This window comes from Athene cunicularia (assembly GCF_003259725.1).
Source record: "Athene cunicularia isolate RWA chromosome 1 unlocalized genomic scaffold, athCun1 chr1_part1, whole genome shotgun sequence".
In the NCBI taxonomy this organism is placed as follows: Eukaryota; Metazoa; Chordata; class Aves; order Strigiformes; family Strigidae; genus Athene; species Athene cunicularia.
The window spans coordinates 88,494,985-88,511,649 of NW_020799091.1; the positions used below are offsets into that span (position 1 = coordinate 88,494,985).

Below are 16,665 nucleotides of genomic sequence, written 5' to 3' on the forward strand. Positions count from 1 at the left end.
CCCCCCCCCCCCCCCCCCCCAAAAAAGAAAAAAAGAAAAAAAGAAAAATTCCATTCAGATAATACAAACATCATTCATCCTGCTCCACAGCTGTGGACATTTCTAACATGGTTTACTTTGCATATTCGCATATTGTAGGTCCACTCACAGGTATTCAGTGAACGGTCATGCTGAACTAGTTCACATATGATGGTATGATTACACTGTTAAAACAAATCTAGTAACTCCTGCTTACAAAGCAATATTCCAGCTAGTCAGACTATTTTAAAGCGTATTAAACAGTGAACTCCCTTCTTCCTGCTAGAATGCAGATTTCTTTCCTACCAGATCAAAATAAAAATCTAACCTCTGCAGAAATAAAAAAGACTCTGATTTTAAGTATATATAAGAAACCACAATTTACTCTTAGATATAAAGTCATCCTAGACAAAGACTGAGAACTACAGATTGCTTGAAGGTTCATATCTTGACTCTTCCAAAAGTTAAACAGATCTTACATGGTGAATGAATATCTTTTAGATAGCATAAAACATAAATCAAAACCCCTTGAAACCTAGTATGCAATGGTAAAAAACATTAACAATCTGTAAATTTGGTAGCAGATCTGCCAATAATATAGCTGCAATCAATCATATTCTCAAATTTGATAATATAACCTATTTTCTGTACATGGATCTATCAAATTTATATATAACTTCATGAGTTGGAATGTTTTAGATAGACAACAGCTAAAACACTTAAAGAATTTATAATTCTCAGTTTGCATAAAACTAGGTATTTCGGAACATAAACAGTTCTTATAATCCAGCTATTCCTGCCCTCTGGTAGTTTCCTTGCATGATGATTAGAAGACTGCAGTCTGCTGTACCCTGACAATTTTACTTTCAGTATTAAGGCAAATCAAAAGAATACAAGCAAAAAGGAAAATACAAATTAATATTAAATACTTAGTAGATGAGAAAGGAACTTCTGCTGCAAATTGGTCTCAAATTTTATAATAATGCTATTTATAGCAAAAACTTTCTTGAAGAATTGTAAAAGGTATGTTTAAAAAAAACCTCACTCTACTTCATTTAGTTTTAACTCAGATAATGCTTTCCTTTATAACAGTAGACATGCATTTCACTTCCTTACATTTATGTTTGGAAAGAACATTCAAAAAAAAAAAAAAAAAAAAGTGAAAAGTTTAAAAATAACAATTATTTAAACACTTGAAAATTTCAGGGGAATTTTCATTCTTAATTTTTCAATTTCAAAATTAATGCCTTAACATAGATTTACTCTTGCATATAAGACAACAGACCTTGATCCTGTTTGAGATCTTTGCACATTACCATTGAAACATTAACAAGAGCCACTAATGCTTCAAATGTCTGTTAAGTAAAACCACTGCCATCTACCAATTCCTTAAACAAATTCAAGAATTGTGAGTCTGCTGATAGGCATTATTTTGAGTGCTTTGGAAAAGATTAGCAAAATAAAACTCTTGCTATTATTTAATGGTAACCTAAGATAAGTGAAAAAAAAAATTACAAATCAGGACTCAATTCAGTCAGATTTAGCTAACAAATTTACTTATTTAGTCTAAGCACTTTCTGCAGAAAGAGTAGTTATCCAATTTAACACTGAGGGAGTGAATCACTCTTCTTGCATCATATATACCATGTCCTTAAATAACGAGGCTAAACTAGAAATCTTACTTTTAGAATGGTCAAAGAGGGGTAAGATAAATCCTACTTCAGATGCCCATGTATAAAAAAATGTGCCTCTAAGTATCTATTTGTTCAATAACATAAACCTTTACTTAAAAAAAAAAGAAGTCAGATTTCACATATTCTTGGTATATTTCATTCTTATTATTTTCTTGTAAAAGAGTCTTTATCGCTGAAAACACATTGAACTAAGCAAAGATATTTATAGAAATGAGACACTGAATGCTGTTTCATATTCCTTTCAGTCCTTTAATCTGTTACCTTGGAATTCATATGTTCATCTAAATATCAAAAAACATTTCAAAAACAAACATTACAATGAGTGTTTGGAGTCTAGCTTCCTAGCATTTCATTTGGAAATTTTGTGCTTGAGCCAATTGTACTTAAACTATCAGAATTTTTTTCTTGTGACTTTAACAAGCGTTCAGTATTAGTCTAAAATCCCTTATCGCTTGTACTTCAGTTACACAGGAAAAAAATCTGAAAATAATGACACTGCATTTTTCACCAAATATTTACTCTGTCTCTGCAGAACTGTTATTTCTACTGCTGACCCAAAAGCCAGAAAGAATATAACCTGAACTTTATAAACCAGGCAATATCTGCACTACTAGTATTCTAACTATTAAATAATTTTTAAAAATTAATTTTAAAAGCTGAGAACTAATGGAATATTTCTTGTCCTTCAAGTTTCAAGTGGGACTCCTCCAATGCCATACACAAGGACTTCTACTGACTATAATTATTATCACAATGGTATCGACATAATGATTAGCATTCTATAATGCAAAATATTTGGATTAAAAGCACAAAAATAGCTGTAACTCATCCTGAGTAAAGAAAGATAATAATCAATTGGTACCTTAATAGAGAATAGAAATATAATTTTAACCTCAAAAAGTATACAGCAAACTACTGCAGTCAAATCAATGACTATTTTTTCATTCCCATCCAAACTCTATCAGTATTCTCTCTCCATCTCTTAATGATTCTTACCTCCTCCTAATTTCTGAATCCAGAAGGAGTTGCCTTTTTTTGTGGGGTGGAGGTGGTGGGAGTTCCTCTTTAGCATGCTTAACCAGGATTTGTTCTCTTGTGGTCACCATAGTTACACTTTCCATTACAGTTGTCTGTGTTAGTGATGTCTGAGTGGTAGTGACAGCCTGCGAAATCTGTGAGAAGTATAAAAACAGAGGTTACACATTGTTTGAAAAACTTCAGTAAAGACTGTTTGGAGTAGCAATAGAAAATAATGAAAAACTGCTCCTGTCTGATCATAGGGTGACCTTCAGAAATAACACTAAAACAACTCAAACTGAATTGTTTTATCTGACTCATGCTGTGTGAATAAGATATCTGCAAAAATCAATATCAAAATTAGAAAGGATCCTGAACAGAATGAACTTATGGCTCCCTGTAAGTAATGCTGAATGAAGAAATGAGTGGTCAATTTCATGAGGGAATTGAATAATATGAAATATATAAAATGTAACTATTGCTATATGTTCCCCTACCTCCGTTCTGAAAATCTGTTCCTTGAGATTACCATAATGACATGGTAACAGCACTAAATTGCCAATTGTTATTTTTACCTTTTATAATAGTTTTCAAACTAGAATGAAACTCATCACAACCTACCTGCACAAAAGGACAGTTAGCTTTCTGTCAGGAAATCTTAAATTAGAAAACATGCACTAGAAGGCAAATTAATTTGTGTCAGTTTTATTCCATAATTAAAAACTAATGTTAGGGAGACCTAACAGATACTAGTACACATACTATGTAACACTGTAAACACTACCAAACTAATGCATTTAACTTTGCCCAGTAATATGAAAATAAACCCTTCGTATAATTCAGCTGCATAAAAAGAAAAAAAAAAAAAAAGAATGATGAGAACTGTTTTCTGCTCATATTTGTTTGAAACATACCATACTGTACATGTACTGCCTGTTTATATTTGTTATCATTTAACACCAAAATAAAAACTTTCCACTTAAACACGGGCAGGTGTTCTTAAGTCCCTTAACTCAGGAGAAATGGGTCACTTCCTTTTTTTTGGTTCTGTCAGATGATGGCTTGTTTGTCAAAATGCTCTAGTTACAGCTCCAATGACCACCTCACAGTTTAGGGGCAGTGAAATGGAAAATAAAAAGTTATAATATCAAGAGCAGGAAAAGCTGTGCACCAGAAAAGCCCTGCTTCTTTGCTTACTGCCAGTGTGCAAGAATTAGAAAGACTTTCACATTCAATAACAGGAATGCCAGTATCTATAATTCCATGAAACTATATACACATACATAAATTATCTATTAGTTTTTGCATCAGAAACTCAGTAATAAAATTGAATTACCTTAGTTATTGAGATATTAATGTTTCTATAAACAATGGAGAAGAGGAATACCAGGTAATCAACAGCAACACCTTCCCCACAATGCTTTCTTATATTGAAAAAGAGTGACAAGGAAAGGGAGATGCTGTTAGCAACCAGTCTCTCAGCAGACAAAATTAGTAAAGCTAAAAAAACCTTAAAAAAACACCCTAATTTTTGCCAACGTTGCTGAATCTTTCACATGACCTCCTAAACAGTGTTCTAAAATTCTTCCTGTTCCTTGTCCAGTCTGCCAATGGAAGTGGTGACTAGGGAAGTCTGTTACCACCGTCATTTTGGCAGTCTTCGAGAAGTCAGATCAACGCTATGCTTCCCCCTCTAGAAATCACCAGCTGTCTAGGCTTTAGAGCAGAATCTGGACTACTCAGAAGACTACAAAATTAAGATTCAGAGCAGAATTTTTTATAATCTCTGGATTAATTATGTCAATTGGAGTAAGCTGCTTGTGAACTGCAGGGACTTAGCTAGTGTATGAACTACATAAACTCTTTGGAAGAGAAAAACACCCAGTTGACTTTTTAATCACCACAATATTATGTATTAATACTCTTGTTTGAGTTCCCTCAACAAGATGTATTGTCTTTGATATTTACATCATCAAGGTCAGGCTGGACGGGGCTTTGAGCAACCTGGTCTAGCAGAAGGTGTCCCTGCCCATGACAAGGGGTTTGAAACTAGGTGATCTTTAAGGTCCCTTCCCACCAAACCATTCCATGATTCTGTGATCTACAGAAATCATGACAACATTAAGTAAACATTTCCACATAGTTTTATGAAAATTTTATACAGCATTATTTTCAATTTTATTTTTAATTAAATTGGGGGGTAGGGGAGAAGAAAGATAAAGCAAATTAAATCTTCTGATGTCTAGGGTTCTCTGAAATTTGAGGGTAACACCTAATGTCATCTTTCCTTGACCTGACTTTGTAGCTAAGAACACTCCAAATAATTGCTTGCTCCTTATATGCAGTTTTGGGTACAGTCTCCCTCTCCTCTTCTTAAAAAATCTTATTACACTTGGTTTTATCAAAAAATCAATGATAGGATGATGTTTGTGACACTGAGGTCATATCCTGTCATGTTTCCATTTGCCAATCAATACCAGGGTATAGTTTACAGTGAAGTAGGTGTAAAACAGAATAAACAACTAGGGCACTGTAGGAATCATCTGCAGCATACTACCAATTACACAGGAGTAACAGTTTCTGCTGATAACTGGGAACTGTGCTTCAAAAGCAGGCAATGCAATTACCATATGCTCAGAGCAGTCAAGTCACGATGCTGTGGGGTAATGATTTACATGTCAAAACAGTAAAGAAGTATTCTTCATGCTTAATCAATAGGAGTGGAGGTTAAATACTATACACTTCAAAAGGAGAATGAAGATATGAATTTGAAGTTCATAATCATTCTAATTAGAGACTGGGTAAGACTGAAAGGAAGTAAAGATTAAACCGCAATGTAAATCTGCAAGACGAAGCTGCTTCACATTTAAAGAGTGCACACACTTAGTGGGTAAAGGACAATCCTTAAAAATATAAGGAAGTAGCTTGTATTAGCTTCCCTGGCAAAATGCCCCAAAACCTACCTCTTAAATGTAATCACTGAAGTGTTTCATGTATTATTCAAATAATGACAATATAGTTTCCTCATCCCTCAGATCTGACAAGCAAATATGAATCTGAGAAGGGGCAATACAGACTAGGCCTTTAACCCACTAGAAAATCATATGGAAAGTGCTAAGGTGACTCACAAGGCTGCACATTAAAAGGCTTTCAAAATACAATGCTTGCCTGCAGTTTCACATCAGCAAGCTCATCTTAGAAACGCGTTAAAACTCATCTCTTTTCAGAGCGGACAAATTTAAATCTTCCTTTTCATCCTCTACAGGTAAACGTATGTACAATGTGTGTATAGCACTTCAGTAGTTTTATGTCATTTTATTTCTCTTTTATATGGCAGCCCACCTTTAATGCCATCATTTATTACTGCCTTTGGAAGTGCCCTCCATCCTGATAAACTCATAATTTTCCTTAACACTCACTTTTGGAGCTGTCATCTGTTCTTTGATGAAATGTATGTATGTGAGCAAGGAAGTTCAGATGAGGAATGGTGTTTTCTTTAGTTTGGGAAGGTTTTCAGTACAATTTAGTGAAGCACAATCAACTCACCAAAGGTGGGTTTCGAGTTTCTAAAAGCTATGCATCTAGTTTAAGCAAGTTGTCCTTGTCCTTGATTCCACTGTGTGGTCAGTGAAGGAAAGTTGACATTCTCATGATGAAGACAAACTGCTTTTTAGAGGTACATCTTAGAAACAAAAATGTAATTATCACGGTACAATGAGAACTATTAATGAATGGAATAAAGTTATTTTTTAAGTCAATATCTAAGTTTGATGATGTCCTGGGTTTGAGTGAGTGGTGGGGGGTTTTGGCAGCAGGGAATGGGGCTAGAGTGATGGCAGTTTCTGATAGATTTTAGTGAAAAATGTTGTATTTTTCATCCCTTTTCAAAGCCCTTCCTCCCCAGTTCATGATTAGAGAGATAATTACATCTTTTAGAGGTTTTTTTTTTTTCTTGTAGTCTAAATGTGTAAATGAGCTCTGCAATGAATAAATGTATAAACCCCAATAACATTATCTGCCCTGCCTAGATAGAAACATGTGGTAAAAGTACACAATCAGCACTTCACAGAGTACATATCTAAACTGTGCCATAGTTAATACTGAATGTGCAATGTCTCCAGAATATGAAGCAATACACCCATAACAGCATATCAACTCCGTGCTGAGCAAAGTAGCTTCTCCTTGGAGGAAAAGCTTATCAATTGAAGTGTGCTGCTGTAAGACAAATACACCGTTTTGGGAATCCAAAACATCTCCCATCTGTGCTGTTCCATGATGTATGAATGTACAGCCTCAGGATTTCTCACTTCACAAGGAGGCTGTATTTTCCATAATCTAAGCTCCATTTTCAAAACTAGTATCTGCTTTTGTGACCTATCAACAATCTAAATAACTCTTGAAGATGTTGGAGTGACTTACTAACTTAGAATCATGTTATCCTAGCTATTCCAAATTCAAAATGCATCTGGATTTTCCTCTGTGTTGAAACAAGAGGTTCCTTATAACAAATTTACAAGAGTTAAATCAAAATTTCAACTGTTAAAAATGCTGTGTAGCACAAACTGTTTTTGTCTTCTGTTACTAAGTGAGTGTCCTGGTTCAGCTAGGATAGGGTTAAGTTTCTCCCAAGCAGGGGGAAGGGATCTCCAAACGGGTTATTCATACCATGCTGACGTCAGGTCCAGCACAACAGCACGGGAAGCTTTTTCCTCTGTGGGTTTTGTCGCGGGAAGCATGTGCGGTGGGCTGGCTGTGTTCACCGCGTTATTTCTCTGTATATCTTTTGTCTTGTTTACTGTTATTACCGTTTATTTTTGTTATTATTGCTATTGTTGTTGTTCAGATTGTTATTTATTACACTGTTGTATTAAATTTCTCTTTATTTCAACCCCGGGATTTGTGCCCTACTTGGTCCGAGGGTGGGGGAGGGACAACGGCAGGGCCTAAACCAACACAGTGAGATTGTACCCTTTTCCCATTTTCTTCTCTTCTGTTCTACCAAACTGATTTTTCTAGATTCAGCTACACAAGAACCTGTACCACAGAACAAACTAAAAGATGAAGGCATGAGTTGGAAGCAAGGTTACTGAGAGGTATTCAGATCACTACAGGAAGTATAGCAGCTTTCATTTATTTACCCAAGTTGGTAGAAGTATTAGTATATAGCAATAAAAAAGTGCAGCATGGTCAAGGAAATTGAATCAAACAGACCAGAACTATGAGAGGCCCTCCAGGGACAGGACAGAGGTGCGTTTAATAACATTCTGGTTTGTGCTATCATTAAAAAGTCTTATGTTCATTTTCATTTCACCAGTCATACAACGATAGCACAAAAATAACTCAGTATTAATGAGATAACGGAATGGAAAAGAGTGAGATGATTTGGGTTTAAATCCAATAACAAAGAGATGCTGACAGATGGCTATGAAAAATAAATGGATATGTTTTCAGGTACACCAGACCACTGAGTTTTGTTATGGGGTTTAAAAAATTTGAAACTTTAAAACCTCAGTTTCTTTTTTAATATATTACAGTTAATAGAAAAGAGCTGGGAAAAATAATAGCCAATTATACTATTTTTTCATTGGAGCTTTGGCTATAGGTATAGAATGATTTCTTTTTAATCCATAAATCAGCATAACATAAGCAGAAATAAAACAGTAATCTATTATAAATTCACTGTTGTAAAGAAATAAAAATAATTTCTCTTTAACTAGCAAACAGTTCTTACACTAATTTCATACAAAGTGCTATTCCACAGAGACAGCATTAAAACCAGTTCATTTTAAGTGACAATCATAGGTTAAAATTAAATTAACCGAAAAGAGTATTTTCATTATGGATTGTATTAAACCTGAAAATGTAGTTAACAACCCAATAAATTAATCAACATTATAAAGAGAGATCTAAAACTAAAGAGAGAAATAAAATTCTTGAAAGTTATGTTATAGCTGTATTACATTGTCCTAAAAATAAAATATGTCTTAAGCAATCATTGAGGGAAAAAAATTAAAACCAGTATGACAAACAGCACCAAAAATACTTCAAGCATTTGACTGTCATCAACTGACAAAAGGATGGTTTTAACAAACCTCTTTAGAATTGCTCTCCACCCTCTGCACAAGGCTATCCCAGCGTTGGGCGAAACTTTGAAGACGACTTTCTAGCTTTTGAGCCACTGCTTTATTTTTCACAGCTATAAGGAGGTCTTGGCTGAGTGACTTCAGCTTACTCATCATTTGCCTTTTCATTTCTAGATCTCCTTTCAGCATCTGTTAAACAAAGTAATAGGAAGAAGAACAGTAATTCATACACAAAACCCCCCAAACCAACAAACCCAACAACCTTGGAAGAAAAATCCTAAAGAGAGCACGATAAAGAATTGAAAATGGGTAAGAGTATTTCATACAAACACCTACACTTCCATGATGTTGTTACCGTAAAAACTGCTGGCAGAGCTTACAGTGGAATGGACGCATTGCACTTCACAAAGCAATATAACATGACAGGTGGAGCAACTCCAGAAATCATAGCATGCCTCAGGTGGCAACATAAATCAAAAAGCTAACAGCTGCGTGACATTAATAACCTTAAAACCACACTAATGTTAACAACTATATCAACATTTCAAACAATGCTTCTTTAAAGTTTTGTTTCACTTTGTCATATATTGCATGTTAAAATTCACTGTGAAAAAAATATTTTCTAGAAAAATAATATTTGACCCCAAAACAAGAAAAAAAAAAAAAAAAAAAAAGCTCAAAGAAATTGTTTGGTTTTGGCAATATTGTAGAATCATGTATTTCTCATCTCCCTCAGATCTTGTCAGGCTCTGTTTACATGGTAGCAGCCTTCCATGGAATGGGAAAACCTTGGGAACTCCAGGCTCTGCTGAGTGTGCCAAGGGCCCTGCAGCTGGGAGCCTGGAAACTCCCACGTACAACCTCTGTGCTCTGCAAGCTGTTGCAGAGTTTGAACACATGGATGCTAATGAAAAAGGAGAAATTGTTAGTCTTCAGACCTCTACTGCAGTTAACTGCCAAGGGAGCTTGAAACTCCTGAGTTCTATACATGCAAACCTCTCTATGTAGTAGGCTTTTCACAAATCCAGTAGTCATCCATAGCTCCAGTTCTCACCTAGGTTTGTTTTTTTAATGCCTCTACTGGTTTGATCCATTGATTGTCATAACTTAAGCATTCATTCTCAAGAAATAGACAATTTTTTTTTCCAGCCTCCACAGCTGACAAGAGCTGTATAATACACAAATGAGTTCGGCATCAAACCCAGATACATGGAGCACAATCAGTAAGTGAAACACTAGAAAGAGAAGGATTCTAAAACTTTCTATGTCAAAGGTACCACTCACTACTACCTAATATGCTTGTGCGATATTATAGCTATGCTTAACCCATGAAAGCATACTGGAGGATTCTGTTTTCACATTTTCTTAATGAAAACCAGTCAGTGTGCTACAATAACCAATAACATGCTCTAGTTTTGGAGGTTTTTTGGTACAAGAATAGACCTAAAATACTAATGAGCTAGCAACAAAATATGTAATTTACCAATCTGCAAGAGAAAAAAATAGTAGTTTGCTTTAGGAAATTCATTCTCAAATAACTCAGTCATAACTTCTGTCAAATGCATACTGTAAACTCCAATATTTGAACATTATAAAGTGGTTTCCTTATTTGTTGGTAATGTGCTTCTACTAGTTGTTTTTTGTTTTCAAGGTTTTTTTTTTTTTAATTATTATTATTATTGTTGTTTTTCTTCTCTTTTAACATCACCAAAAACTTTATTTGATCATTGTAATATTCTAATCAGCAACATCTGCTGTAAAGAAAAAAAAAAAAAAAAAAAAAAAGTGTAATATATAATTTATCTCTTCTAATAAGTAATGAAATATCCATTAAGTGAATCAAGAGAAGATTTAACTCTATAGTAATGGAATATTTTATTATAAATCTATAAACCTTAGTCCTGTATACCTTTGCAGTAGAACTCAATATGTTTTACAATAAAGAGGAACACCATCACCTTCATTTTACAGGCTGCAAAACTTAGGCACAGGACATGTAAACAACATATCAGGTCTGTGCCACAAATGACAGTAAAATTTCACCCATGTCTGTCCACTTATGTTCTACATTCTCAGTGCATCACATCCTCCATCTTAGTCCATGCTCTATGTCACCCTTTGCCTTGTATAAGAATTCAGAGAAAATTATAGTGACTAAATAAATGGTAGGTGGAAAAATTTTTAAAACCCAGTTGTTTTAAGTAAATATTTTTAGAACTAGATGAATTACACCTCAACATCAGAAAAAAATAAAAGAAGAATAGTCAGTATTAATATATGCACAAAGTCATAAAGCCTAAACACTTTTTCTGCCCTTTGGACTAAGCAGATCCCAGAAGAGAGTTAATGACACAGGAGATAAATTTTCACATACAAATACTGAATAAATCCTCTGAAACAAGACATTTGAGATATTAAAACATGAACATTTCCCGCCAAAACCTGTTTTATCTGAACAAAAATTATTACAAATAGATATTATGGATACAGTATATAAATTAAGAACAAATCTAACTGGCTTGATATCAGTTTTAACACAACGTTAGAACTGGGTGAATTGCTACACTCAAAGATATATTTTTTTACCCGTTCATTTCAATAACAATGAAAACATTACTGCTAAAGCTGAGAGAAAGAGAAGCAGGTTCTGTACCAGGTTTACATGGCCAGATTCTGGCATCAGGGGACTGCAAGGGTGGTTTCTGTGAGAAGACACCAGAGGCTGCTCCCATGTGGGATAGAATCAGCTTCAGACAGTTCCAAAGCAGGCCCACCACCACCCAAAGTTGAGCCCATCAGCGACTTCAGTGGCACCTCTGTGATAATATTGTTAAGAAATGGTAAAAAATGCTGCGCAGCAGCTGTGAAAGAGAGGAGTGAGAAAAATGTGAGAGAAACAGCCCCGCAGACACCAAGGTCATTGAAGGAGTGGCAGGAGGTGCTCCAGGCATTGGAGCAGAGATTCCCCTGCAGCCTGTGGTGCAGCCCATGGTGAGTCAGGCTGTGCCCCTGCAGCCCATGGCAGTCCATGGTGGAGCAGATCTCCACCTGCAGCCCCTGGAGGACACCATGCCTGAGCAGGTGGATGTGCTTGAAGAAGGCTGTGACCTTGTGGAGAACACACGCTGGAGCAGGCTCCTGGCAGGACTGTGTCCCAACAGGGGACCCAGACTGAAGCAGTGTGTTCCTGAAGGACTGCACTCTGTGGAAGGGACAAAAACTGGAGCAGTTTGTGAAGAACTGCAGCCCATGGGAAGGATGCATGTTGTATTCGTTCATGAAGGACTGTCTCCTGTGGGTGGGACCCCACACTGGAGAAGGGAAACCATGTCAAGGGGAGGTTGCAGCAGAGACAATGTGTGATGAAGTGACCGCAATCCCCATTCGCTTTGTCACTCAGGGGAAAGAGGTAGGATGGGAGTGAAGTTGAGCCTAGGAAGAAGGGAGGGGTGGGGGAAAGGTGTTTTAAGATTCTTGTTATTTCTCATTATCCTACTCTGATTTGGATGGCAATAAATTAAATTAATCTTCCTCAAGTCGAGTCTGTTTTGCCTGTGACAGCAACCAGTGAGTGATCTCCCTGTCCTCATCTTGCCCAATAAGCTTTTAATCTTATTTTCTGCCCCTGCCTTGCTGACGAAGGGGAGTGAGAGAATGGCACCTCATGCCCAGCCAAGGCTAACCCACCACAGTATCATTAATCTCTGGGACATTCCAAATCTTCTGTTGGTCAGATTTCAAAACACTTTGTCTTCCACTCCCCAGAGTACTCTGACACCAAACTGAATATCAAAGTTTAATTTATATTGTTTTATTTAAAATGTTTTAACTTGTCTCCTTCTCCTAGTTTGAGAGAATCACATCTGAGAAAGAATCTACAGAGAACTAATATTTGTTAATAATGGTGAGCCTTCAGTCAAATCATTAGGAAGGAACAAATTCTGGGGAAACATGCTGGTTTATACTAAGTCAAATAATCAGAATTTGGGTTGCAAAACTGTTCTAGAAATTCTATAACAGGAATCCATGTATGGAGATTTTGATTCAGGAACAATCTCAATCTTTCTGATAACTCAAAATCTTTATTACTGTCTGAAAATATATGTGTACAGACTACGAGTTTAACAAATGTTGGTAAATGAAAGTTTACTTTTAAGCAGTAATAGTGCTTACTAGCAAAAATCCTTCCTTAACTAAAATTAACAGTTTATTTCATCCAACATGAAATAAAATTACTGTGGAGAAAATACTGATGTATTTCTGCATCTGCAAGCAGTAGTTAAATCCTGATTTCTTCAGAAGTATCCTGAAGTGCAAATATGCACAAAAACTACCAACTCTTTCTTATTTTACCTTCTATCCGTTACTACGTGATGTAATGATTAATGTGATGTAAGAGTCAATATTTTTTTTTCATACTGTGAACAGCATCTCAACAGAGCTATTTCACTTCAGTCACTTTAGAAAGCTTAGGACCCTATAGGAGGATTGTCATAATGCTAAATGGTTTAATAAAATACCTTCAGAAATTTCCTTCAGGCTTAAGAGACTGAAATCTGACTAAAGAACATGACCTTAATCTTGTCAAATTGTGCATACAAGAGAGACAGGAAAAACAGGCTGGAAGCTTTTATGCAATATCATGGTATCAAACCTAAAATTCTTAAGATCTAACAGGAAATGTAGCTACTGTGTTAAGAATATAAACATTTTTATATTAGTAAAATAAGGTATATTTATTGCCTCCCAGACTCACCTTTACACTTGTGGAACAAGATGGCCTAATTATAAAAGCAATTTTTCATGATGGTTTTAACTTTACTATATCCAAACACATCTCTATGTCCACAATAACTTATGTCAAAAGACAAGCATGATTTGCATGTTATGGTCAGGATACCATGATCCCATTTTTTCCTGTTTCTTAAAGCCAGTCCAAGAGTGGAAGAATATATTCCCTGACAAGAATTTTCATGTGGGTAATGCATTAATACAAATTCCCTGTGATTCAGGGAAGACTAAAATAGTAAGTCTTCATCCACAAAACTCCTGAAAATTTGGCACTGTGTGAAGATAAAAATACATACTCACTGGAATTTGGAGATACCTGCTACTAGGTCTAAAACCCAATAGAGGAATTCCAAAAGTAGAAAATATTTTTCTGCTACAAATCAAAGAGACTAAAGAGGCAGTGTTTCTCCAGCATACTATCATTTTTTAAATATCTAAACTACTACATTATGGATCAGCTGTTTCTAAAAACACCAAAGTTATTCATGCGCAAAAAATTATTAAGTTACTATTAATAAAACCCGCATGTTCTGTCAAGGATGACATGATTCTTGTTGAGGTTCGAGGGATGGAAGAATCACTTTATTTACTCTGGTGTTCAAACATTCATTTTCATGAAAGACCACAATGCTTTCAGGAGATTAATGCTTAACAATTTAAGCTGGCAACATAATTAACTCTGTAAGACTATGTCTGTATTTCATTAACTGAATTTATGAAAATACTACAAAAAGAAAGCATTTCCTTTTTGATATCATATTTCCAAGCAATTCTGAAAAATACCCAAACTGGTCTTATCCTTTACACTTTCAAACCATTATTATCCTGCTACTTCATAGTCTGTGATAAACATTTCAATCCCTAGTTCTTATTTGCTATAGAAACTTGCTGAAATCCACAAGTACTAATTTATTGAATATATCTGAATTTCTTGTAATAAATTTTTCTTCATGAAGGTATTCTAAAACATCCTAAGTTGCTTCTAATACATTATGCATTAATAAAAGCTTTGCTTGAAGTCAACTTCAAGATTGCTTACATGTTACACTACTAGAATTTCCAAGAAGCATATACACTCAGACAACAGACTACATAAAAAGTTCCGTTCCTTTCCTTTACAAAGAAGTTGACTTAATCCTAAGTAATCTTTAATCAAAATCCAAATCTGAACTTCTAAATATGTGTTTCTATTAGCCCCTAAAGAATTACAGAGGCAAAAATTAAGAAGGGAGGGGGAGGGAAAAAAAAAAAAAAATCGTGATAGTGTAATAATTAAAATGTTTTAAGATTATGCTAAAAATGATAATGTGGAGTCTTGATTTTTGGAAAAAAAAATCATAAAATAATAACTTATTAGTCATTCTGTGAATCAGAGATATTTATCCCTAATTCTGCACCAGCTACATGGTAGTTATGAATTTAAAAATCAAGCTGTAAGAATTTCAATTAAAAAAAAAAAAAATACACATTTGTTTATATGAGGATAAGATACTGTAAATTTTAAAAACAACAGTTACTTAAACTTCAGAAACTTCATGGTATTTTTTATTGAACAAAAGCCCAAATATTTCTACTTTTAATACAGAAGGATGTGAAGGGCATCAGTTCTAAAATAATTTTTAAAAATCCAAGGTTGAGCCTACTGTATAACCAAATAATTAATAATAAATTGAGAATCACTCATGACTGAAAATCCTAGTATGTAAACCATACAAACAAGTCTTGAAATAATACCTAGGACACTTCCCACCTCCCACCTATTTGACAAAATAAATAATAGTTTTGTTTAAATAGAAAATTACCAATGAAGTTCCTATTTACAGCAATAATAATTTACCTGTTTTAACAAAAGCATGAACATGAATGTTTCCTTTCCTCTAAATGCATAAGCAGACATTATTACGTACAAAAATAGCACATACCATACTATTTTCTTTAGAAAGGTCCTAAAAGCATTTGCAAGTCTAGGCTGTGACAAGCGTTCCACCTCTACAGGAAGAGAATCTGTCTAGGCCAGTCAGACCTACATTCCCACCATAAAGGCGGCACACGGTAGAGTATTTCCTGAAGAGTGAGGTAAAAACATGTCGAAAAGGGAGCATTTTATGCATGCAATTATTCACAAAGTATCTGAGGTACAGTTGCAAAGTAATACAAAAGTCCGCATTTTGCAACTTTTGAGTCTTTAGACATTTCAAGCTCAAGGAATGTATAACAGGTTTTACTGTATGGTAAGTACTTATATGCACGTCTTTGTACAGATACATATATACTTGGTCTCACACACAATATTATCAATAGTATCAACAAAGAAATTTTCAGTATAAAAGTATAGATATATTTAAGGCACTCAAATGCTATTTCAGTTCATAAACTTTTGACTGAAGAGACAACCAAGGAAAACATCTGTATGTATTGGTTCCTTTATCAGCAAGGCCATGGACGAACCTATTCCATCTACGCAGCACAACACCCATTCCCAAAGTATAAAACAGCTGTTCTGTTAAACCATATTGTCTGAGAGTGGGATGAAGCCACATGGACTCAGACTCCTGAATAAGGAACTTGAACATAAAATAAGAGAAAGAAAAATACATACAGCTAATTTGTGTAGATTGGTCAGCATTTCATTTTGATCTTTAAAGCCACTTGTATGAATTTTGCTCACAACATCCTCTTTCTCAGTAAGCCATGCATCAAAAAGGCACTGAAAGAAAATTGAAGAGAGTGAAAAGGTTTCTGTCAGGCTTTTCCTAGTGCAATTTTTTTAAAAACATTCTAATTTATAACTGCTAAAACTAGTCACCTGCTCTTCTGCAAAATGCTGCCATTTACGAAGAATATCTTGCAGAAGGACCCATCGATCTTCTGTCCATCTGCAGATGGCTGCCCACCGTTTTCCAAAGTGCTAGAAAGAAACACACACACACAACTGAGGCTTTCATCTGTTTAGTTTTTTTTTATTTTTCAAACAAAGCAATCTGATTGTGCTATGGTATTACAAACTTTTGTGGAAACACTTTCCTAATTCACTTTTTACAGTCTTAAGCCCTTAGAATATG

General features: G+C 35.0%; 1 protein-coding gene across 10 annotated transcripts in view; it reads right to left on the reverse strand.

Moving 5' to 3' along the window:
• Positions 1–16,665, reverse strand: part of DMD (dystrophin) — a 1,208,820-nt gene that overhangs the window by 782,428 nt on the left and 409,727 nt on the right. For all 10 annotated transcript variants that reach the window (XM_026858158.1, XM_026858211.1, XM_026858140.1 and 7 more), the window contains 4 exons: positions 16,410–16,511; positions 16,203–16,310; positions 8,822–9,001; positions 2,709–2,884 (listed from right to left, as the gene is read on the reverse strand). In XM_026858158.1, the coding sequence (XP_026713959.1) occupies positions 2,709–2,884; positions 8,822–9,001; positions 16,203–16,310; positions 16,410–16,511 (566 nt within the window). The remainder of the gene's footprint in view (positions 1–2,708; positions 2,885–8,821; positions 9,002–16,202; positions 16,311–16,409; positions 16,512–16,665) is intronic.